This window comes from Thrips palmi, unplaced genomic scaffold (assembly GCF_012932325.1).
Source record: "Thrips palmi isolate BJ-2018 unplaced genomic scaffold, TpBJ-2018v1 HiC_scaffold_5, whole genome shotgun sequence".
NCBI classification, from domain to species: domain Eukaryota; kingdom Metazoa; phylum Arthropoda; class Insecta; order Thysanoptera; family Thripidae; genus Thrips; species Thrips palmi.
Window position 1 is genome coordinate 16305163 of NW_023144632.1, and position 23936 is coordinate 16329098.

Sequence of the window (23936 nt, forward strand, 5' to 3'; positions counted from 1 at the left end):
CGGCCCTGCCCGGCCCTGCCCGGCCCTGCCCGGCCCTTGCCCGGCCCTGCCCGGCCCTGCCCGGCCCTGCCCGGCCCTGCCCGGCCCTGCCCGGCCCTGCCCGGCCCTGCCCGGCCCTGCCGCCGGCCCTGCCCGGCCCTGCCCGGCCCTGCCCGGCCCTGCCCGGCCCTGCCCGGCCCCTGCCCGGCCCTGCCCGGCCCTGCCCGGCCCTGCCCGGCCCTGCCCGGCCCGCCGCCGGCCCTGCCCCGGCCCTCCGGCCTGCCGGCCCTGCCCGGCCCTGCCCGGCCCTGCCCGGCCCTGCCCGGCCCTGCCCGGCCCCCCGGCCCGCCCGCCCTGCCCGGCCCTGCCGGCCCTGCCGGCCCTGCCCGGCCCTGCCCGGCCCTGCCCGGCCCTGCCCGGCCCTGCCCGGCCCTGCCCGGCCCTGCCCCCCGCCCGCCCTGCCCGGCCCTGCCCGCCCTGCCCGGCCCTGCCCGGCCCTGCCCGGCCCTGCCCGGCCCTGCCCAGCCCTGCCCAGCCCTGCCCGATGCAAAGGGGGCACCGGGTCGCGGTAAGTGCATTGTTGCGTAAGGGACGACGAGAAGGGCTGAAGGACAGACGAAGGGCCACGGCCTACAGACCGACTCCGAGAGAGTCATCTCGTCTCTCTCGCACCCAGAGGGGACGCCCCATGAGTGCGAGAGAGACAGCGATGGAAGCGACTTCTCGGAATCAATCAGTCTGCTGCAGGATAGGGTGCAGTGGGGCGCGCGCACCGAACAGGACCCCGAGGGGCAATGTCGAGCAGTGTCTCCGCGCGTGTCTGTTGCAGTGCTGCAGAGAGGCTTAGGGCCGTTAGTGGGAATCGGAGGGAATCGGAGGACAAGGCCGGTGAGATGAAAGGACACAAAAGGGCAGGGATGAAGGGATGACGGGCTCAAGGGTGATTAGGGCAGTACTCGAACCCCTTCATCCCGACGGCGGGCAACGATCAAGAAGAAGCCGTGGAAATAAAGCTCTGAAATACCCTCCCCGTGCGCCGCTGCGCCTCTGGCTGCGGACGGCGGACAATGGGACAATGGGCTGGTTTCGTCTCCGCGGAGGGGGGGGGGGGGCAAATCGGCTGCTGCGGCTCCGCGGCCAGCGCCAGCGAGCGCCAGCCCGCACGCAGCAGAGTGATGCCGCGCGTTGCGGGAAGACCTATACCGCACAGTGAGCCAGAAGACCGGTGGAGGCGGTCAAAACAACTCTAGACGCGTTTTCACCTCCAGAGTCGCCGAATGGGACTCGAACCGAGCGTGTGACCCCACCAATGATGGATTCCTCGTTCGGAGAGCAATCCATTGGTGGGGTCACACGTTGGGTTCGAGTCCCATTTAGCGACTCTGGAGGTGAAAACGCGTCCGGGGTTTTGACCGCCTCCCCCGGTCGTCTGGCCCACTGTGCGTCCCCCCGTATGCGTCGGGCGCGACGTCGAGTCTCATTCGGCTTAGCGCGTCCGCGAGGACGAGGGCGGACGACGGTCCCCGCCCTCTGTGGACGGGCGCGCCGCGGATGCGGCACACTGCGTTGTCAGGGACTGTCACTGCACTGCGGAGATAAGCCGGCAAGCCGTCCCGGCCAATCGGGCCACTACACTCGCAGCGCGCAGCTCATGCCGGACCGGCCGGACTGCGGCAGTGGGCGAGTGCTCTCTTTGTTTGCCAGTCGAGCGAAAACAACTCGTTGAAAATGCCATATCGCCGGCGTTGTTGTCCGTTGTCTTTGTCGGACAGTGGACGCGTGCCGCGGCTAATCAGTCCATAGCAGACTGATTCCGAGTGTCGTTTTCGGCGCTCTGTCTCTCTCGAAGCAGTACGGGGCGCCCCATGAGTGCCATAGAGAGACAGAGTGACGGAAACGACTCCCGGAATGAGTCTGCTGCCGCGCTTCGCCGCTTCGCCGCTTCGCCGCTTGGCCGCGCCGCTGAATAGAGGCGTGCCTCGTCAACTCCAATCGCGCAGCGTATTGGAGGCGGGGCGGGAAAACCGCGGAGAGGGGAGGGGAGGGGGGCTCGCGTTGGAGTTGGAAACAATCTGATCCTAATAACGCGTCGTCTGCTAAAAAAGAACAAAGGCCGCTTTGTCCGTCCGTCCGCGCCAGTCTGGCTGCTTGGCTCCTCCCCGGCGCCCCGCAATAACAATTATGAAGCCGCCACCGCCCTCCCCGGGTTCGAACCCCCGGCCCGGCGCGCCCCGGCGTGCCCCGGGTATATCGGCGCGTGTGAGTTTCCGCGTCCTGGCGGCGTGCCGGCGAGCCTGTCCCCTTCCCCCTCCCCTTCCCCCTCCCCTTCCCCCTCCCCTTCCCCCTCCCCTTCCCCCTCCCCTTCCCCTCCCCTTCCCCTCCCCTTCCCCCTCCCCTTCCCTTCCCCCTCCCCTTCCCCCTCCCCTTCCCCCTCCCCTTCCCCCTCCCCTTCCCCCTCCCCTTCCCCCTCCCCTTCCCCTCTCCCCTTCCCCCTCCCCTTACCCTTCCCCTTCCCCCTCCCCTTCCCCCTCCCCTTCCCCCTTCCCTGAAGACCGCGTCAAAAGCCCCGCCGGCTGTCAACGCGGTGACGCAACGGGACGCGGCGCGACGCGGCGCACTCTCGCCCTTGTCTTGACTTCGCACTCGCTTCAATAACTCCTCACAAGCCCAACCGGTGGCGGACTGGCGGGGCGGCGGCCCGGCGGACCGCGCCGCCGCGCTACAAGAACTAAAATAAGACGCTCTTCCCGCGTTCCGCATTCGCACCGAGCAGTCCGCGCTGGCTCAGTAAAAGAAGCGGGGCCGATGGAGCCGCAACGCCCCCAGCCCTGCCCGCCCCGCCCCGCCGCAGCCGGACAGACAGCGCGCCGTGAAACCGTGACGCCCAAATGGACGCCGGCCGAGCTGTAATGACAAGGGTGGGTCGACGCGGCGCGGCACGGCACGGCACGGTGCGCCGTAAAAACAAGGACCCCGAACCGGGCGGCCAGGGCGACCAGGGCGGCCGGGGCCCAGCAGGGCCATCAGGCTGTCTCCGAAGAGTCGCTATTCGCCCGCGCTGCCTCTGCCACACACATGGGCTGGTCCGTAGGGGTGCGAGAGAGACAGGACGGCAGAGAGCTCGGGCGGCGCGGTTTACAATGCCCGTTACCCCGCCGGCCAGCCGGCCAGCTGGCTGGGGCTGTGGGGCACAGTGTGGGGCAGGCCCGGCCGGGGAAAGCCCCGTGCGGAGCGAGAATGCTGGCCCGCCGACAGGGCCGCCGCCGGGACTGCCTACCCGCCAGGCGTTCCGACTCCAGCGGGCGAATTCGGCGATCCGGTTCGCAACGGCTAGCCGCCTCTCCAGTGGTAGAAAATCGCAGAAATGCCTTCGCCGAGAGGCGGCCAGGGGGCCAGGCATCGCTAACCGATTCGCTGAATTCGCCCGCAGCGAGTCAGCGAGTCCAGTGCCTTATTCGGGTCGAGCGCGCCGGTTCGCTAGTCCGCTTGCTCAACAGGCGATAACAGCACCGAGGTGGCGTGCGGCTGCCACCGTGCCACCCTGCCACCCTGCCACCTGCCACCACCATCCTGCAACCCTGCCACCCTGCCACCTGCCACCACCATCCTGCAACCCTACCACCCTGTCACGCTGACACCCTGCCACCCTGTCACGCTGCCACCCTGTCACGCTGCCACCCTGTCACGCTGCCACCCTGCCACCCTGTCACGCTGCCACCCTGCCACCCTGTCACGCTGCCACCCTGTCACCCTGCCACCCTGCCACCCTGCCACCCTGTCACGCTGCCACCCTGTCACGCTGCCACCCTGTCACTCTGCCGCCCTGCCACCCTGTGGCCCTGCCACCCTGTGGCCCTGCCACCCTGCCTCCTTCCACCGCCACGCTGCCAACGGCAACCCTGCCATGGCATGGTGCACCTTGCCACCCCGCCACCCCTCTCCGCGGTGCAGCCCGGCCGCGCCGTTATGGCGGATAAGATAACCCGCGCAGCAATTTGCGCAGGCAGGGTGGAATGCGACGCAGTATGCTCGCGGGAAATCGGCAGGGAAAAAGAAGGAAACGAGGTCGAGGAAGCCGGTGCCACGTCTGGCTCGGTCTAGCTAATCCCTGAAACAACAAACCAACAAACAACGAAACGAAACCAGAGCAGCGCAGACAGGTGCTCCGAATTTACATAGTTGAATCCAATGTGATCCCCAGTGTCCTTTCTGCAGCGGAGACTCAAAAGAAACTGACTCAACATTTGTTTGAACTGACGAACGTAAGTATCGAGCACTCGTCTGCGTTTTTGTCTTTCTTTCAGTTTGTTGTTTCATTTATTGAAACGCCCTGCCGTTTCCCTCGAGGAGCTCAAAAGGAGCGTAAGAGTTTTGGCCGGCGGCGGCGGCGTCGGTGCCACGTTCCGTCGAACTCCGCGTCCCCACGCCAACAGTGTTGTTTACTCATTGGCGCTGCTGGTGCGCGCACCCGCAGCACGTCTCGCGCACGCCTCGCCAAACACCACGCTGTAAGCGGGGCTGTAAGCGAGGCTGCGAGGCTGTAAGCAGTGGCGGATCCAGAGTCGGCCTAAGGGGGGGGGCAACGTAGCACTTTTTGCCTACTTACAGGGGGAAAGTGTTGCTTTTTGCCTACATTTCAGGCGGCTATCTAGGGGTCAGAGGGGGGGATTGTCCTTTTGACCCCCTCCCCCTGGATCCGCCCTAGCCTGTAAGCGAGGCTGTAATAATCCCTCGCATCGCTGAACAGTCACGCGGGCCACGTCGCGGTAACGCTCAGACTCCCAAACGAGGCGACAAGGCGCGTGACGGCCGCAGCTCACACGCACGACCAGCTCACACGCTCGCACACGCCAACACACGCAACGCTTGCACGGACAGGTCGACGCGCACTCGGTTCGCGCCCTCCACGTGGCGCGTGTCGAACGCGTGCCTCACCTCCGCCGCCGAGACCAACCGCGCCCTGAGCCTGCCTCTGGCTTGCCTCTGGCTTGCTTCCCCGGAGACTGTGGTCCCCGCGGACCCCGTGGGTGCCCCAGCCCCAGCCCCAGCCTCAGGCCGGGCCTTAGCCCAGGCCCGGCCGCGAGGGGCCCACCGCGGTGCCGTGGCCGGCCTGGCGTAGCCTGGCGGCGTGGCCGGCGTGGCTCCCACACCCCTCCCACACCCTCCCCCACCCTTCCCCACCCCTCCCCCACCCTCCCCCACACCTCCCCCACCCCGCCCTGGGGCAAGCCGCGCCAGCTGTTGCGCCCCGGGCGTTAGGCCCCCCACCCTTCCCCCCGTTCCCATCGCACACACACAGTCACTACCGCGTTGCGCGGCGGCGCCAAAACTACCTGGTACACTGCCGCGAACCGCCGTCTGGGGAGGAACCGGGAGGAACCCGGGAGGAACCGGGAGGAACCGGGAGGAACCGGGAGGTACCGGAGGAACCGGGAGGAACCGGGAGGAACCGGGAGGAACCGGGAGGAACCGGGAGGTACCGGAGGAACCGGAGGAACCGGGAGGAACCGGGAGGAACCGGGAGGTACCGGAGGAACCGGGAGGAACCGGGAGGAACCGGGAGGAACCGGGAGGAACCGGGAGGAACCGGGAGGTACCGGAGGAACCGGGAGGAACCGGGAGGAACCGGGAGGAACCGGGAGGAACCGGGAGGAACCGGGAGGAACCGGGAGGAACCGGGAGGAACCGGGAGGAACCGGGAGGAACCGGGAGGAACCGAGAGGCACTGAAAGAAACCCGGAAAAAGCCGCCAACCTCTCGACAGTTGAAACGAAAATGGACATTGATGGACGTCGTGGACAACCTGACAGGCAGCGCGGCGGCGCGGAGGCCTGAGAGGCCAGCAGACCGATTCCGAGAGCCGTTTCTGTCGCTCGGTCTCTCTCGCACCTAGGGGACGCCCCATGAGTACGAGAGAGACAGAGCGACCAAAACGCCGCCTGGAGTGAGTCCACTGAGCTGAGCTGCCAGTGACGGTGTTGGCCACCCGGGAGCCGGTGACGTGGAGGCCGAGTCGATGCGAGAGCGAGAACCAATGGCCGGGAAGAGGGAAGGGATGACGGATGGCCGCAGCCGGCGGGGCCTGCGCCCGGGCGGCCCGGGCCTCAAGCCGGGCCTGCGAGGGAGTGGAGATGAGCATTTAGCGCAGTTAACGTAGTTAGCCATCCTCAGACCGACTCGAGGGCTCGGCCCCTTTGCACTGCAGCCCTCGTAGCACGCTGCTTGCGAGTCAGGTGTTTCCGTCTCTCTCGCACTCATGGTCCTCCCCCTCGTGGTTGTCGGGTGCGAGAGAGACGAGACATGCTGCGACAAATGGCCGCGCTCGGAAGCAGCCCGCGGCCTCGCCTCCTCGAGTTGCAGCGTCGCAGCGCGGCTGTAGGCGCTGTAGGCGCGGAAGGGAAGGGACAGACGCCCCCTGGGTCTGGGCGGGCTGGGCCGCCCGCGCCGTGGCTGTGATGACTTGCTGGCGCACCGCCAGTAAACACTGCCCGAGAAATGGCCGGAAATTTGCGCCGCCACGCCCCTCCCCCCCCCTCCCCCGTGCCCCGGGGGGATTGCCCACACCGGCCTGCATTGCAGAGGGCACCAGGGGGTGACCCAGGGGTGACGGAGACCGCCCCCGCCCCGCCGCTTCCCCGCCGCACCCCCGCACTGAAAGTGCGAAACCACGTAGGCGCGTAGGACGAGTGACGTAGTGACACGGCCGCAGTGTCCGATCGTGCAATGCGGCGCGTCAAAACGACACGCCACAACGGCGCGGCATGCAGCACGCAGCGCCACCGCAACAACAATGCCCCACGGTTGCCCCTCCACGGCCCCGGCCCCCCGGCCGCCCCGCCCGGCGTGCAGCATGACACTTGCAGCCACGCCTGCCAGGCCTGCCACCGCACCCGACAAGCCCGCCATAGCCGCCATGCCCCGGCCCTAGTCCCGGTGGCCACATGTCCGCCCAGCAGGAGGCCAGGTAGGGCCAAGCGGACGACAGCGGCCATGTCCACGTCGCGTTTCGCGGCTTTGCCCGACGCATGCACCCTACCAGCAAGAACGTATTTCGGATTTCGCGAAACTGTAAACTACGTCAACCTTTTCGAAAATACTACTCTGTGTAGGCCTTGCAGCACTTTGTGACCCAGCCGAAATCCGTCGAGGACCTAAACCGCGCCCAACAGCGCCATGAAATGGCAGCGGACGCGACAACAAACCGGACGCCGGGACGCCCCCCAGGGTGAAGTAGTTAACCCGCTTGCGGTCGCCCAGGTCGCCCAGGTTTGCCAGCGCGTGAGGGTGCACCCTGCACCGCCGGCGGGGCCGCGGCGGCACCCAACGGCATGGCCCCGGCGCGGGCACGGCGGCCACGCACCGGGAGGGGCGGCGCGCGGCGGCGTGAGGGCTGAGGGTGGCGGCGAGGGCGGCGGCGAGGGCGGCGGCGAGGGCGGCGGCGCCGGCCGCGGCCACGACCCATGCCAGCGATAGGCATCGACCTGGGCACCACCTTCTCGTGCGTGGCCGTATGGTACCAGGGTGAGTGCTCGGGCCGCTCGGCCGCTTGTTGGTGCCGCACGCACGCCAACGCGCACCGCACCGCCCGAAAAAAAAGAGTCCTGGAACAAAGAGGTCATTTTGCCAGGGTAGGGGCGGGCAAGTTGGGGCAGAAAAGTAAGGGTAAGAAAAGTACACTCCCCTGTGGCGCACAGCAGGCATCCCGACATCCATTTGACTGTAATCTGAGTGATCATCTGACAGAACAACGCAACTTTATAGGGAATCCCAAAGTAGATACACTGTTATGTACGAATGCCACACACTTTACCCTCGGATTTATTTGAAATAACTAACTGGTCGAGAGATGGCTCAAGCTCAAAGTCAAGATATCAGCTCCAAGGTTGTACCTACTCCTCTTACCCTGTACTTTTCCTCCCCAATTAACCCCTGGGCCAGCGAAACGCGAGCACTTCTTTAGCCGCGCACACCACACAAACAGGGAAAACAACAACAACAACAACAACAACAACAACAAAAAACAAACAAAAAACAGGCAGTCCCTATGACGTCAAACTGAACCATGTGACTAGATTGTACCGCGGATCGTACTTAATTAAACAGAAGGGATTTTGATGGCGCGTCCTCCCGGGACCGCTCTGACTGGGCCGACTCGACCTTGAACCCGCGGCTGGCTCGGTCACTTGAACGCGACCCCGAACGCGCGGAGGCGGCACGATGTAGCCATGATGTAGCCGGGAGGCCTCGGACTCTTGGACAGCGACGAGACATTTCCACCCAAGTGCCTTGCCTTTTCTCCGCCTCCTCGGCCCTCTCCACTTTATCCCGACGCGCCGCGGGTTCCGAAACGCTAGCCGCGAGTTCAAGGCCGCGGTGCCCTTCCCGGTGAGGCTCCAGAAACAAACTTCAATTTTGGGACCCAGTGCCGTTGTCACTAGCTAATAACTTACTTCCTTTTCCCCACGAGCCGTCAGGAGGTTAGAACTCCACATGTTAACAGACTTTACCCCCCCCCCTTTCCTTTTCCAGGGAAGGTGGAGATCATCGCCAACGGGATGGGGTACAGGACCACCCCGAGCTACGTTGCCTTCACGGGCCAGGAGCGCCTGGTGGGCGACCCCGCCAAGAGCCAGGCCGCCGCCAACCCCACCAACACCGTGTTCGACGCAAAGCGCCTCATCGGCCGCCGCTTCAACGACGCCAAGGTGCAGGAGGACATCCAAAAGTGGCCCTTCAAGGTGCGCCGAGGTTCAACTAGTGTGTACGTGTGTTTGTGGGCGTGTGCGTTTGTGTATGTGTGTGTGCTGGCGCCCGCGCTACGATCATGTGTGGTCTAGCCCTTAATGGTAATGGGCCACGGCGCGCGTCCGCGGCGTCCGCGGCCATTGGGTTGCCTACCGGCACGGCGGACAGCGCGCCAGCCGACACTGCTGTGCACGTTACCGCAGCGGCCCGTGCCGCCTCAGCCACACGCCAACTACACTCACGCCCTCCTGTTGGCCCGCACGGCGCGGCACGGCGCGGCACGGCAGGTGGTGAACCAAAACGGCGCGCCGGCCATCGAGGTGCAGGACATGGGCCGCACCAGGAAGCTGTCCCCCGTGGAGGTCAGCGCCATGGTGCTGTCCCACATGAAGGACATCGCGCAGACCTTCCTCGGCGCCAAGGTCACGGACGCGGTAAGCATGGTGCGCCTGGTGGCCTGGTGGCCTGGGAGGGAGGGAACCCTCAAGGAACCCTTTCCAAAGCACCAGTGGCGGATCCAGAGGCGGCCTTTGGAAGAGGGGGGCAAATTATAACGTTTTGCTTACATACAGGGGTAAAGTATGGCTTTTTGCCTACCTTTAGGCGGCTATCTGGGCAAAAACCCATCCCGCCCCCCTCCCGAACCTGCATCCGTGCCTGCAAGGCACCCTCCGGGGAACTCTCAAGGGCCTCCTCCAGGAAAGCCTCCAGGGAACCCTTCAGGGCATCCTCAACGGAACCCTCCGCGCAATGTCGAATGGTGCAGGTGGTGACGGTGCCCGCGTACTTCAACGACGCCCAGCGGCAGGCGACCAAGGACGCGGGCACGGTGGCGGGGCTGAGCGTGCTGCGGGTGCTCAACGAGCCCACGGCCGCGGCCCTCGCCTACGGCCAGCTCATGGACACGCGCACCACCAGGAACGTCCTCATCTACGACCTGGGCGGCGGCACCCTCGACGTGTCCCTGCTCACCGTCAGGTGGGCGGCATGGCATGCGCGTGGAACGGAATGTCCCTCAGGCGTGTTTTCCTAGCGGAACTGGGAACCCCGCTCAAGTATAGTTGGTTCGGCCGAAGTTGGAGGGCCGGCGAGCCTTGGTGACCTTGGTGACCCGACAGGGAGGGCCTGCACTTCGAGGTGCAGTCCACGGCGGGCAACACGCACCTCGGCGGCCGGGACTTCGACAACCTGCTCGTGCAGCACCTGGCCGACGTGTTCCTGCGCAAGCACCACCGCGACGTCAGGGGCAACCCGAGGGCCATGGGGCGGCTGCGGGCAGTGGCGGAGAAGGCCAAGCACAACCTCAGCTTCAGCACGGAGGTGGGACGCTTGCACTATGCGTCATCTTTTTGCTCACAGACTGATTCCGAGGGTCGTTTTCGTGGCTCGGTCTCTCTCACACCTGTAAGGGACGCCCCACGAGTGCGAGAGAGACAGAGCGACGAAAACGACTCTCGGAATCAGTCGTGCCTCGGGACCGGGCACTGAGTTGGAATCTTGCTCGCGCTTGCTCGGCTCCAGGTTCATTCCTAACAGCGTTCCGTCACTCTGTCTCTCTCGCACCTCCACTCCTTGGCCATGCCACGGGGTGCGAGAGAGACAGAGCGACCTTGTGAGACTCGAGTCTCTCTAGAGCGACCCGACCCGCGGCATCGCCGGCATCACCTTGCAGGTCAACATCGAGGTGGACGTACTGCTGGACGGCATCGACTTTCACACGCGGGTGTCGCGCGCGCGCTTCGAAGACCTGTGCTCCGCGCTGTTCCTGGACACGCTGGAGCCCGTCAAGAGAGCCCTGGAGGACGCCAAGCTCACCAAAGAGGTATTGCGCGACGCACTGCGCGAGGCTCATTGCAACGAGACCCCGCGACGTGATGAAAAAACCTGAACTCGCGCTGCAGGAGGTGCACGACGTTGTGCTTGTGGGCGGGTCCACCCGGATCCCAAAAGTGCAGCACATCCTGCAGCAGTTCTTCGACGGCAAGCAGCTCAACCTCAGCATCAACCCGGACGAGGCCGTGGCGCAGGGCGCCGCCGTCCAGGTCAGCATGTTGTTTGCGCCTTGCGGCGACCGGCTGAACCTTTACGCACGGGTAGCTCTGATTCCTGTTTCTGCGATTCGTCGCGAAGCTGCGTGGGAGTTGGACAGACTTGCGCCGGGCCGACGGGACGACGGGACGACGGGACACGCGGAAGAACGGGAATACTTAGCGCACTCGTCTTAGCGCCACCAAGGCGAGACGCGGTCGGAGTTTGTTCCTTTCCACTGACTGCATGAGAATCTCTGTGTACAATGCCTGGAGCCGCGAGCGGCTCGAAAGAGTCGTTTCGTCGCTCTGTCTCTGTCGCATCCACGGGGCTCTCCGTGATGGGGTGAGAGAGACAGAGCGTGACAGTGTGCCGGCCCGCAGGCGGCGATCCTGGTGAAGGACGAGTCGTGGGTGATCCGCAACCTGGTGCTGCGCGACGTGATCCCGCTGTCGCTGGGCATCGGGCTGGAGGACGGCGGCATGAAGCGCATCGTGGAGCGCAACTCCAGGATCCCCTGCCAGCGCCAGGGCGGCACCAAGACCTGCGTCGACAACCAGGTACGCCGCAGGCAGCCAAAGGCGTCGCGCAGTGGGCCAGAACGCCGGCGCCAGCGGCAAAAACTCTAGACGCGTTTTGAGCTCCAGAGTCGCTAATCAGGACTCGAACCGATCGCGTGACCCCACCAATGGATTCCTCGTTCGGAGAGCAGTCCATTGGTGGGGTCACACGTTCGGTTCGAGTCCTGTTTTATCGACTCTGGAGCTCAAAACGCGTCCGGGATTTTTACCACCTCCGCGGGTCGTCTGGCCCACTGTGCGCCACGCCGCGCAGTCCAGCGTGCTGTTCGAGGTGTACGAGGGCGAGCGGCCGCTGGTGCGCGACAACAACCTGCTGGGGTCGTACGTCATCGACAACATCCCCGCCGGGCCGCGGGGCGCCGTCAAGTTCGACACCACGTTCTCCATCGACGCGGACGGCATCCTCACCGTGGCGAGCCGCGAGCGCAAGACCGGAGTGTCGCAGCGCATCACCATCGGCAGCGACCAGCACCGCCTGTCGCGCCAGGAGGTGCAGGCCATGCTGCGGGAGGCGGAGCTGTACCGGGCGCAGGACGAGCGCCAGCGCCGCCGCCTGGAGTGCCGTCGGAAGCTCGAGAACCTGGCGTACTGCGTGAAGCAGGCCCTGCTGGAGGGGCCGCCCCATGGGCCACCCCATGGGCCACCCCATGGGCCCCTCGGGCGCGCGGAGGCGCTGTCTCTGGCGCTGGTGAAGGCCGGGGCCGCGGCCGGGGCGGGGGCCGTGGACACGCCCGAGGAGCCCCCGGAGGCCCCGGCCGAGGTCCTGGCTGGAGCTGGGCGACTGTCGGCGGAGGAGAGGGCGGCGGCAGAGCGCGCTTTCCGGGAGGCCCTGGACTGGCTGGAGGGGGAGCAGACCCAGGTGGACGAGGAGGAGTACGAGAGCCGCTACCAGAGGCTGCGGGCGGTGTGGAAGACGTTCAAGTCAGGTGCGCGGGACTCGGCTAGACTCGGCGGCCCGGAGGGGCGACGCGAAGGCATGCCGCGCTTTCCGACAATTTTCGCGGGCTTGACTTGACTTGTAGTTTTCGAAATTTCTTGACAAAGTTCCACGATGCCCGGGCTGCGTGTACACACGATTCCAGTGGTTAACTTCCCCGCCCCCGCCCCGCGCGCGGTGTGCACCGCAAAGCCGGCGAGAAATGTGGCGAAGAGCGAAAAGCAAGCTGGCAGACACCTAAGATGCGCCTCTTGTTGCAGAGAGCGCCGAGCCAGGCCGTCAGCCGCCGTGAACGCCCCCGCCGCCCCCGCCGCCGTTCTCGGATGATCTGCCGATTCTCCTCCACCTCACGAATCTGACACTCCTCGCCTCGGCGTCAGCATTCCGGCGCACAGGCACACATCACAAGGGTAAGCTCTCCGTGCTCGCCGAGCGCCGCCGTTTGAACCGGCCGCCCGCACAGCTCCGCCTGCCGCGACTCAATTTCTCATACACACGTTCTCACACGCCCCTCGTTTTCCCCTCCAGGGACACCACGGAGGAGCTGTATTGTTCGAAAAGTAATCGAGACTGCCGACCGCGCCAAAATCAGCTCGCTCCATCTGTGCAAAGTTCATCGCGACCAGGCCCAAAATAAATTGAGTGTCACATTCCACCTTTTGTTCTCATACCTTGCCTGTGCCACCCCCCTCCCACCCCGCGTCTCTGCGGTCTGTGGTCGTCAGTTGCAGCTGTGTGTGCTGTGTGTGTGAGTTGTGTGCGTGTGTGCGCTGCCGTCTGTATGCCGTCGCCGCCGGTCGTTTAACGACTATGGCAGGTTTTACGGAGTCTGGACTCGTGAAAAAACTGCTCGACCTTAATAGTTCAGCTCAAAGCATACAGACACTTTCGTTATGGCTGATTCACCATCGAAAACACAGCCAAAGCATTGTCAGAACCTGGTTCAAAGAGCTGTTGAAAGGTTAGTGCACCTCACCCATGCAAATAATGTGTCGTGTTTGTCAAATTCTCACGGTGATGGGTTGCTTGTTTTGTTTATAACTTTTGCACTATCGTGCAGTCACGGCACTTTTCTCCGCGGTGCCACTAGGCCGTACTTTTTCTGTTGTGTTGGGTTGTGCTTACAGTTTGCAGGTTAATGCACTGTTTACTTTCACTTAAGTTCCTTTTTAAACCATCTTTCGCGCACTATTATTATAGTTTGCCCCCATGCTAATTTTTTTCAACAATCTTTGAATCACAAATCGCATCAACATTTTATTTTCTTGATGTTTTTAAAATTTTGCGAAGGCAGTCCTTAAATGTTTTTAAATACTGTTTATCCCTGTCACCAAGTGCTCAGTGTCACTTCTGAAAGTCAACCACATTTTTAACCCACTATTACATTAAAAAACGCTTATTTTTATTTGTGTCTTTATTTTTTTCAAATAAGGTACTGTATTGTTGCCACTTTTTTGCAGCAAAAGGTGGAAAGAAGTTGACCTTTATGTACTTGGCAAATGATGTGATCCAAAACAGCAAGAAGAAAGGTCCTGAATTCGGTAAAGAGTTCGGCAATGTTTTAAGGAAGAGCTTTGAAGCTGTTGCTTCGGCTGGTGATGAAAAGACAAGCAAGTCTCTTGGACGTATATTAAATATTTGGGAAGAACGAGGTGTCTATGATAAACCACAAATAGACGAGTTTAAGAAAGGCCTCAGTAAGGATACATTTCTTCCGTTTATTTTTAAAACAGCATGAACACCTTAATTTATTATTTGTAGGACATTTTTTATTTTCACTCTATTCTTTCTTTCTAGCTGGTGAAAATGATGGCACCCCACCCAAAAAGAAGCACAAGCTCGAAGCAGTCAAGCCTGCTCCTACCTCTGTGGATGCTCGAATTGCTAGCATGGCCAATAGCTTGGGTAGTCCACTAAATGAAAAGAAACGGAGACATTCGGAAACTGAAATTGAGGTGGAGGGCACTAAAGAAGTGCATATTACTTTATCACCAAGGACACCAGCAGGGGATCCACCAGAGCCAGAAGAATTAATTAAAGCTTTGAGGGCAAGTGATGCATTAATCCTATTTTTTAGCTAGTATTCTATGACCATTATGATCAAAGTCTTAAACTATTCTCTTTTTTCTATTATGTAGGATTTAGAAAATGAAGCATCAGCTGATGTTGAAGTAAGAGAGAGAATTGCCAAGTTGCCTACCGAAGTTTCCCAAACTTCTCTTCTTGATAGGCTGCAAGGCAAGTCAAGGCGGCACTTCTTATTCCCGTTGAAAAAGAGTCAGAATGTTAAATTAATTCCTCACGGGCGAACTCTTCTATGTTCTCAGATAAAGCAGCTGCAGAAAAATTGGCAATGCAAGTGAATGATGCTGTTGCTCTCCTAACAAACTATAATGCTCGATTATCTAAAGAAATGGAACAGAGAAAGCATGTTGCTGGTATGCTTCGAGATTTCTTGCAGGCTCAGATGGATCTGAAGGAACAAGCTGAAGGCAGACTGGCAGTACGTTTGTTTCTTTTTTTTCTCTTGCGTGTCTTGCATGAAAAGATACCAGTTTTTAATTTTACTATTGTGATGTTGCAGGAGTCAAATGAAAAATTGAAAAAAGTGTATGAACTGAGGATGGAATTACGCAACCACCTTCAGAAACTTCCTGACTTGACCCAACTTCCTGATGTTACAGGAGGACTAGCACCATTACCATCTGCAGGTGACTTGTTTAGCCCCCACTAACAGCAATTTCAATCTCAAAGTGGATGTAACATTTTTGTGTCAATTTAGATAATCCCATATTTTTTCTTTCGACTGTATGTTCCATGTCAATCCCTGCATGTTAATAAGTGCGTTGGGGTTTGTGATCTTAAGGATGCTTGTCTATTGACAAATATCCATTCCTTTTCATACAAATGCCTCTGCCTCTTGCATCTTGGCATTTCCAACATTTACTAAATCAATATTTATTGTTAAATTGACTTTTGTTTTATATAATTATGATTATTGATTCGTCATCATTTACTTCTTTTAAATTGAAGTGAAGTTTCTGCTGAGGGTGTAGCATGTCGTCTTATCTCGGCTTGAGAGGAATGTGTGAGTTGGTTACTGATCTTCCAATAGAAAATAGGAAACCTAAGTTCATTGCTACATTGTTGGAATTTTGCTTACTGTTTGGTCCTTTGGGTCACTGGATACTATTTTAGACTGTCCCTGTGACCCGCGTCCTCCCACAAATTTGTTCACTTTTCTGTGATGAAAAATTCCAATACTTGGTTGCTTCTTCCATCTAAATCATGAAGGTATTATATTCTCTAAACCTGACCTGCGATCAGCATATCTACCTTTCTGCACTAAAAAAAGGAGTGAAAATAAAATGTTGTAGAGAATATGTTAATTCCTTTCTAGTCATGATAAGCAATATCCCTTTATTCTTGAGAACATGTTCAAATGCATTTTATAGAAATTTTTCATTATTTTAAGCAACTGCACCGTTTCATACCCATGATTTTCATCAAATGAAAGAGGACGTCGAGGTAATAAGTGACTGCCTTCATGCACAATGATGTGCATTTATTTTATTCCAAATAAAAGTGTATTTTTATGGTACCATTTTGACTGGTTGTTGCTGGTTGTTGTGGATATTTGTATATAGTGAAACTGTTGTCTTGCAATTCAATGCAGATGCTACAAAAAATCTATTCATGTGACATTTCAATCGCCTTTGTTTTTACATTACTGGCTCTTTCCCAGATTTGGAGCTCAGTGGCTGGCTTGAAGGAATTGAATAACCTAAGTACTGTTACAATTCACCTTAGGGAGGTGGGGTTTTACCAGCTCACAATTGGTTCTGATTCTTTGTTAGTCCAAACAAAAATTTTGGATGTGTGAACTTGAGAACTTTCGAATGAAACTAATTTGAATAATATGCTTTGTCAAACAGACTTTTGTAAAGTTTGTGATTATGATAGTAGTGACAACTTCTTGATTACCGTAGTTTGGTAAATTTTTGCAAGTTTTGCTTCTGTTTCTACTTGTTTGTGTTGACCCTTTTTGTTATACAAGTAATTAATCCCACCAAATGCACCTTTTTCCATTACATCAACTTTTTAAAAAATCAATTGTTTTAAACCTGTGTTTTGTGGGAGGCAAATCACATGTTGATACAGAAGAGAAAAAAAACCTGTCATGCACTTTGTACACATTTCTTGTTTGTCTAATTTTTGGTGGGTGTCATCTTCCATGTGTTCAATATGTGATATAATTGTCCGAGAAAATGTGATGCTGAAAAACAAAATAAAATGGTAATAGATGTGGGTGTTTATGATACTTAGTTTGGTAGATACCATAAGTACGCGAAATAAATGGCTTGAATCGTTATTTCTTTAATTTTTTTCCCCCTGTTTAGGGGTACTCTTGAATCACGGACATGGGTCGTTCACATGTGAAATATCTGATGAGTGTTTTCTTTTGCTGTTTTGTCCCTAAGAGCTTGCGTAGTCAATCGTTCAGAATCACTTTTCATTGTTCGTTTTCTGAGTGACGATATTTTGAAAGACTGTAACATTGTTCCATGAAGAAATTGAATAAAGCGGGCTTCTCTTGAGCCTTAAAAAACATGGAAAGTTTACCGTGATTTACTGACGCCCGTCGCACGGAACGCGAAACGAGTGGCTGTGCGTGCACCTGGGGCTGGCCCGGCGGGGCTGGCCGCGCTGGCAGTGTGGCGGACAGTGAATCCTCGTTTACTGCCGAGGGGCGCCGCGTGGGCCGCGTTCGCCTGGGACGCGAAAAACGCAACGCGCCGTCCCTGCCTGGCCGGGCCTGGCCGGGCCGGGCCCCACCCTACCACGGCCGGGACGAGCGGGGCCGAGGAGGGCCGTGCAAGGAAACTCAACTGTTGCATCCAGCCACAGGCAGCCGCAGGCAAGCAGCCACAGGCAAAGGGCTGCCGCGGCTGCCCTCCCTCCGATTGCCACCCTGGGAGCGCTGGGTGCGACCCCGCCGCCAGTGCGGGGGGAGGGGGTGGTGGGGCGCAGGGGTTAATGCGAATATCAAGTACACGCTGTGCCCGGCTGTGCCGTGCCGGCCTCCCGGGCTGCCTTCCTGGCTGTCTGCCTGGCTGCGGCGTGGCCTGTGGTCACTGTGCACGCAGCCGGGCACACAGTGTGGCACACACGGGCGGCGGCGTGGCCCGGCGCGGCGCGGGCGGGCTGAGCAGACGGTACAACTGGCGAGGCGACGGTGGGGGTCGCCCCCGGACCCGCCCCCGGGCCCGCCCCCGTGCCCGCCCCCAGCGCGTTCCCTGCGCGCTGCGCGCCCACTCCGACCGTTCTCGGTTCTCGGTCTCGCTGGCAGGCAGGGCGGCAGGGCGGCCTGACGGGCTGGCGTCTCGCTCAGTCGCTGTGCTGGAGTCGCGGCAACCCCACGTCGGACGCCCGGACCCAACCCACCCGCTTCGCCCGCTACGCCCGCCACGCCGCCACCCGCAGCGGCGAGGCAGCGGAGCAGCGGAGCAGCGGAGGGCAGCAGCCCCGCTCCGCATTCGCTCCGCATTCGCTCCGCATTCGCTCTGCGTCCCTCGGCCAGTGCACACGCCCAGCGGCCACGCTCCGGCGTTCCGCTCCGTGCCGCCGGCCGCAGCCAGGCGCTCCCAAGCACTCCTAGTGCTCCCAAGCGCTCCTGAAGCGCGCCTAGTGCTCCCAAGCGCTCCCAGTGCTCCCAAGAAAAGGAGCCGAGAACAGCGCGCGTCACCACCGGCAGAAACCGTCCCAGGCTGACCTGTTGAGTGGCCGCCTTCGTGCTTCGTACTTGGTCGCGCCGCGCTTCGTCCGCTCGCCTTCCCTTCGTCGGCCAGGCCCTGCAGCACCCCACGGAGCCCCACGAGGGACCGCCTTCCAGGTGAGTGGCCACGTGCACCGCCCTCAACAAAAATAAACGAGAGGGCTCGGGTGGGGTGGGGGGACTTGGAGCGGCTCTGCTGGAAGTTCGTCGTCCAAGGAGCTCTCAAAGGCTCTCAAGCTCTTTCATGCTATGACAGTCATTTGGCCATGTTAACGCCCGGCTGCGGAGAAAAATCATTCGGTTGGTGTGTTTCGCATTGTTTTCTTGCCAGTGGAGTGTGACTTCTGCCTTGATTTTCTGAAATGATACGTCACTGAATTGCACGAGGTTAGATTCTATTTCAGAGTCTTGTCTTTCAAATAAATCTCATTGCAAGCCGAGTGAGAGTGCAAGCCATTGCCGAATGATCGAACAGTTTCACTGTCAGATTCTTTTTGGACCGTCTGCTTCGTTACTGTCTTCTAATCCCGGCGAGCTGATAATGCCTTTTTAAGGGGGAAGGCGGATTCCTCTTTGACAGACGTCACATTTTCCGGCATCGGATTGGCGCTGCCGGCCTCGGCGAGGCTCGGCCACTGCAGCACGGCCAATCAGCTTTCGCAATATCTCCCGCGCTTCCCGCCTTTTCGCTGCCCAGCGTCCAGCAGGGCCAGCACGGCCAGCACGGCTGCTCCAAGGGCTGCTCTGGGATCGTGATTAACAAAAAACTCAACTCAGGAACCAACCCTTTCATCCGAGCCTCCTTTTGTCCGGTATGGCCTCCGGCCCTCCGGCCGCCCTGCCTCCCAGGCGGCCGTAGCGAGGCTGACTCCCCTCGCCGGGCCGCGTTTGGCCATCGAGAGTCCTTGGCGGTCCTTGCTGGTCCTGTGGACTGACTCCGAGCGTCGCTGCCGTCGCTTTGTCTCTCTCGCGCCAATACGGAACGCCCCGCGAGCGCGAGGGAGACCGAGCGACGAAGGTGCTTCGAAATCGTGGAGCTGCATCCAGACTTACCGGGGCGATCAGGGGGGCTTGGGCGCGCTTTTTCCTCTCTCTGCCTACAATTACTGGCGGGAAGGACTGCAAATTGGCTTCGCAACAGGCGTCTTTTTGAGGCTAAAGGAGTTGTTTTTCCCCATCCCGAACCCCCTCAGCCTCTTCACAGCGCCGCTATGGCCGCTATGGTGGCGGAGATGCGGGTCCGGGGAAGGAGAGAGAGGAGGCGACGCACAGAGCGCCAGAAGACCGGTAGATGCGGCCAAAACTCTAGACGCATTTTGAGCTCCAGAGTCGCTAAACAGGACCCGAATCAAACGTGTGACCCCACCTATGGATTCCTCGTTCGGAGAGCAGTCCATTGGTGGGGTCACACGTTCGGTTCGAGTCCCATTTAGAGACTCTGGAGCTCAAAACGCGTCCGGGTCTTTGACCGCCTTCACCGGTCCTCTGGCACACTGTGCCCCCCTTGCTGCTCGCGTCGCTGTTGATTGCGTCGGCATCGGCCGATGAACAGAGTGCTTCGGCCGCTCTGTCTTCGCAACCATATGGAACGCTCCTTGAGTGCGAGAAAGGTAGCGCGAACGCGGCGGAAGCACCGCCCTGCATCGGTGTGTGCATTTTTGTACGAGGTCCGATACAAACTTGACGCACCCGGAACTTTTCGCACAAACTTGTTCCCTCGCGGAATGCACAAGTTCACAAAAATCGTGCGAGGCTGTACGGAAAGAGTGCCTATGAATTGAATGTGTGCAGCGTCGGAGAGTACGTAGAGGCCGCGCCACTGGCTGCATGCACTGCACACTGATTCCGAGAGTCGCTCCGTCTCTCTCGCGCTTATGAGGCGTACCGTGTAGACGCGAGAGAGACGGAGCGACAAAAACGACTCTCAAAATCAGTGTGCCGCCGCGGATGCTGCGGCATCCGCCTGGATTTTGGGGGGGGGGGGGGAGGGGGAGGAGAGGACCACGACACGACGTGTCGCACACAGCGCGCGTCTGGCGGTCCCGGGGCGGGGTGGGGCGGGGCGGGGCGGGGCGGGGCGGGGCGGGGCGGGGCGGTGCTTTCCGAATTATTAATGAACGAATCGTTAAAACATCGCTGCCGCTGCCGCGCGCTGCTATGACGGTATGGCGGCGCTCGAGGTGCGCGCGGAATGCCCCGGCCGTGGCGTGGCCGTGGCGTGGCCGTGGCGTGGCCGTGGCGTGGCCGTGGCGTGGCCGTGGCGTGGCCGTGGCGTGGCCGTGGCGTGGCCGTGGCGTGGGCGGCAGGCTCGCAGTGGAGCGGCGCGGCGAAGCGGCACTCCGGCACGCGCCGTTTATTGTCGTCGCCGAGGCGGCCGGGGCATGCCGTCGTCATCCCGCCGCTCGGGCATCATCGGAACCCCGTTATCCCGCACTCCCCGAAAAATTAGTCGAGTAAAAGCGGCCAGGAGGCGGGAACGAGGAATCGACGCGCGGTGGGCCAGAAGACCGGTGGAGGCGGCCAAAACTCCAGACGCGTTTTCAGCTCCAGCTTCGCCATACAGGACTCGAACCGAATGTGCGACCCCACCAATGGATTCCTCGTTCGGAGAGCAATTCATTGGTGGGGTCACACGTTCGGTTCGAGTCCTGTTTCGCGACTCTGGAACTCAAAACGCGTCTGGAGTTTTGGCCGCCTCCACCGGTTGGCCCACTGTACGGCGGCCACGGTGGGGCCGAGAAAACGACACGAAAGCGCCACCCTTTGCGGCAAAGCAGCGAAGCATGGCAGCTTGGCTGCGTAGTCGCGTAGTTTACCTCGGCCGTCGCGAGGGGCTCCGCTTCGGCCACTGGGTGGCTGCGCCGGGCTGCGCCGCGCCCCACGCCGCGCCCCGCCTTCGCGGACCCCTCTCCAGGGATGAGTACGCTTGGCGAGTTTTCTCCTCGGCGGCTTGACTTGAGGGTCGATTTTAACGGAGCGAGACACGGCCGCGCTGCTCAAGAATGTTTCATAACCGAGAAGGAGGCGGGGCACAGTGGGCCAGAAGACCGCTGGAGGCGGCCAAAACTCTAGACACGTTTTGAGCTCCAGAGTCGCTAAATGGGACTCGAATCGAGCGTGTGACCCCACCAATGGATTGCCCTCCGAACGAGGAATCCATTGGTGGGGGTCACACGCGCGGTTCAAGTCCCATTTAGCGACTCTGGAGCTCAAAACGCGTCTAGAGTTTTGGCCGCCTCCACCGGTCTTCTGGCCCACCGTGCGGGGGCGGGGGCGCCTGCTCCTCCTTGCGGCAACACCAGCCACAGCGGGCCGGCGCGGCCCGGCACGGCCAGCAGGGGGAACGCGGGTCGCTTTTTCGGCACGAAGAAAGCAATGGTGGCCGAAATGACTCCCGCCGAGCTTCCTCGGCACATTCCTTGCCGCTGGCCCCGCGGCCCCGCGGCCCGGAGGTACGAGACGAGGTGCTCTCTAATTAATTAGCAGAGAATGCTAATGAACTCGCCATCCTTGGCACCTCTCCATCTTCGGTCTGTTTTCTTTTTTTTTTTTCGCTGCCTACCCCGTCCCTTCCCTTCCCCTCGTCTTTCGAGATAACGAGAGGAGAATGTTTCCTGAACCGTCTCCATTCCGGTCGGCTGCCAGCCCTACCCTGCCCGCCGCGCCGGCCGCGCCTTGGCACAGTGTGCTGGCCGATGCCCCCGGGCAGTGCCGACCTTCTAAATCGAAAGGCGTTGTACTAAATAGTATGAGGAATATTCCCACTAGGGCTCTGACTGTTGCCCGGGTTTCCCGGGTTGGACCGGGTCCGCAGCGGGTAGAACCGGGTACCCGGGTACCTGGGTAAACCCGTGGACCCGGGTACCCGGTGGAACTGGGTCCGCGGGTTTTCCCGGAGAACGCCCAAAAGGCAGGCAACACGGCCAACTCGAGCGCTGCGTGTTGTCTATGCCAGGGCGGTCTCCGGGTAAATCCGTGGACCCGGTTCCAACGGGTACCCGGATCCACGGGTTTGGTTTACCCGCATACCCGGATACGGGACCCGGGTCTGGCCCGGGCGACCCGGGTACCCGCGGGCCGGGGTTTTAAGAGCTCTAATTCCCACTCATTTTACACTGGCGCGCAGTTGGCCGGTGCAGGTGGTCAAAATCCCCGCCGCGCCGCAGGGGATCTCCCCTCCCTCTGCGAATCTATTGTCAGTGCACGTGGCGCTGCAAAGCTCAGTGGGCCAGTAGACCGGTGGTGGCGGACAAAACTCTAGACGCGTTTCGAGCTCCAGAGTCGCTAAAGAGGACTCGAACCGAACGTGTGACCCCACCAATGGATTGCTCTCCGAACGAGGAATCCGTTGGTGGGGTCACACGTTCGGTTCGAGTCCTGTTTAGCGACTCTGGAGCTCGAAACGCGTCTAGAGTTTTGGCCGCCTCCACCGGTCGACTGGCCCACTGTGCTTTGCAGCGCCACGTGCGCCGCCAATAGATTCATTCGCAGTGAGGCGGGCGGAGCGGCGGAGCGCCTGCGGTGCGGCGGCTAGGCCGTCCCGCGGTGCAGCCGCGCCTCCGCGCGGCCTACCCGCAGTCCCGCAGGCGCTCCGTGCGGCCGGCCGGGCGGGCCTGGCTGCCGCGGTGCGCAGCGGTGCGGCGCGGCGAGGAGGCGGAGGAGGCCCCGCCGTTGTTCTGCGCGCCGCAGATACAGTGCGGGGCCCGGGCTAGTTTCCTCAGCCGGGCGCAGCCGCAGCGCGTCCGCCAAGTTAAAGTTTGGCCCCGCCTCTCCACGTGCCTGTTACCGCCACGGTCACGGCCACGACCTCGGCGACCAGATGGACTTGTCCGCGCCTCTTGGAGCGTGTCTGTCTCTGCCGACGACGTCCTTGCCTCCCCGCGAGGCCGACGCATATGGCCGCTTGACCGTATGGCTGCCCGGCAGTGTGGCGGTGGGGCCAACTTCGCCCCCGCCGCGCACCGTCAACAAGAAGAAACCGTCTGTCCGACTGTCTGTCCGTCTGTGAATCTATCTTCTTGTCCGCGGTCTGTCTGTCTGTCTGTCTGTCTGTCTGTGCTGCAAGCCCGAGGGGAGGGGCTGCGCATATGGCGACCGATAAAAGTCAGTTGGGCTTGGAGAATCGCCAGGGGCGTCTTCTCTGCGAGTGACATGACGCGATGCTTCGCGTACCAAGCCGCCTTTCGTTGGATTTTCTTGGAACGGAAATGTATTGAATTGGGAAACAGTGTAGGTGGTGTTTTTTTTGTGTTTTCTTGTTCCTTTCTCCGGGGGGGGGGGATTGTGTCGATAAGAGTGTCGCAGGTGACTCAAAACGCAGCGACGGATTGAAGAGTCCGGCCGAGGGGGTGGGCGCTATTCTCGCAGACCAGAGGAACCAGAGAGGGAGAGAGAGAGAGAGAGAGAGAGGGGGGGGGGGGGAGCATGCCCTCAGCCTTCATCCATCACGTCGGCCACCTGGGCCACTGCCTGTAGGGCCTGCGTTGGTCTGCTTCGTGAGGACCCCAGCGCCAAGTCCAGTGCGCCGAGCTAAACAGGTTAGGAATGTTAATGCATGCAGGGGAAAAGGGACACGCTGGCAGCCTGGTAATGGTCGTCAAAAACGACGAGTTGTCGCCGGCAGTACTCTCTTTCTCTCTCTCTCTCCCCCCCCCCCCCCCCCCCACCACGGAGCAACGCACTCGCCCCCAACAGCGCCGCTCGCGGAGGTGGGCCTGGACCTCCTCCTCCTCGTGTCTGTCTGTCTGCCCGCCCGGCCGTCCGCTCGCCCAGATGGACTACCACTCTCGCGGCTCGTAAAAAGAATGGCCGGAACGTCCACCCCATCATGTGCATCGCGGCCTCCGCGTCGCGCGCCCTTCCGGAGGGAGGGCTGGGGCGGCCTGGGGCG

At 60.6% G+C, this 23936-nt stretch overlaps 3 protein-coding genes across 3 annotated transcripts in view; 2 read left to right on the plus strand and 1 right to left on the minus strand.

The window, feature by feature from the left end:
* LOC117651216 (MAP7 domain-containing protein 1-like) overlaps positions 1-5057 on the minus strand; it is a 31637-nt gene extending 26580 nt beyond the window's left edge. The window contains exon 1 of the mRNA XM_034395030.1: positions 4915-5057. The gene's annotated coding sequence lies outside the window, so the exon portion shown is untranslated. The remainder of the gene's footprint in view (positions 1-4914) is intronic.
* Positions 5058-7425: 2368 nt separating this feature from the next.
* LOC117651324 (heat shock 70 kDa protein II-like) lies at positions 7426-12923 on the plus strand. The gene is made up of 11 exons (XM_034395223.1): positions 7426-7500; positions 8509-8717; positions 9012-9158; positions 9491-9702; positions 9843-10044; positions 10397-10546; positions 10626-10766; positions 11136-11312; positions 11587-12259; positions 12531-12680; positions 12799-12923. Exons 1-10 carry the CDS (start codon positions 7440-7442, stop codon positions 12560-12562), a joined length of 2004 nt encoding a protein of 667 aa, XP_034251114.1. The 5' UTR covers positions 7426-7439; the 3' UTR covers positions 12563-12680; positions 12799-12923.
* Positions 12924-12980: 57 nt separating this feature from the next.
* On the plus strand, positions 12981-16642 carry LOC117651325 (regulation of nuclear pre-mRNA domain-containing protein 1B). The gene is made up of 6 exons (XM_034395224.1): positions 12981-13231; positions 13731-13967; positions 14068-14318; positions 14409-14508; positions 14598-14773; positions 14855-16642. The coding sequence occupies exons 1-6, from the start codon at positions 13081-13083 to the stop codon at positions 15002-15004; spliced, it is 1065 nt and encodes a 354-aa protein (XP_034251115.1). The 5' UTR covers positions 12981-13080; the 3' UTR covers positions 15005-16642.
* Positions 16643-23936: the final 7294 nt, after the last annotated feature.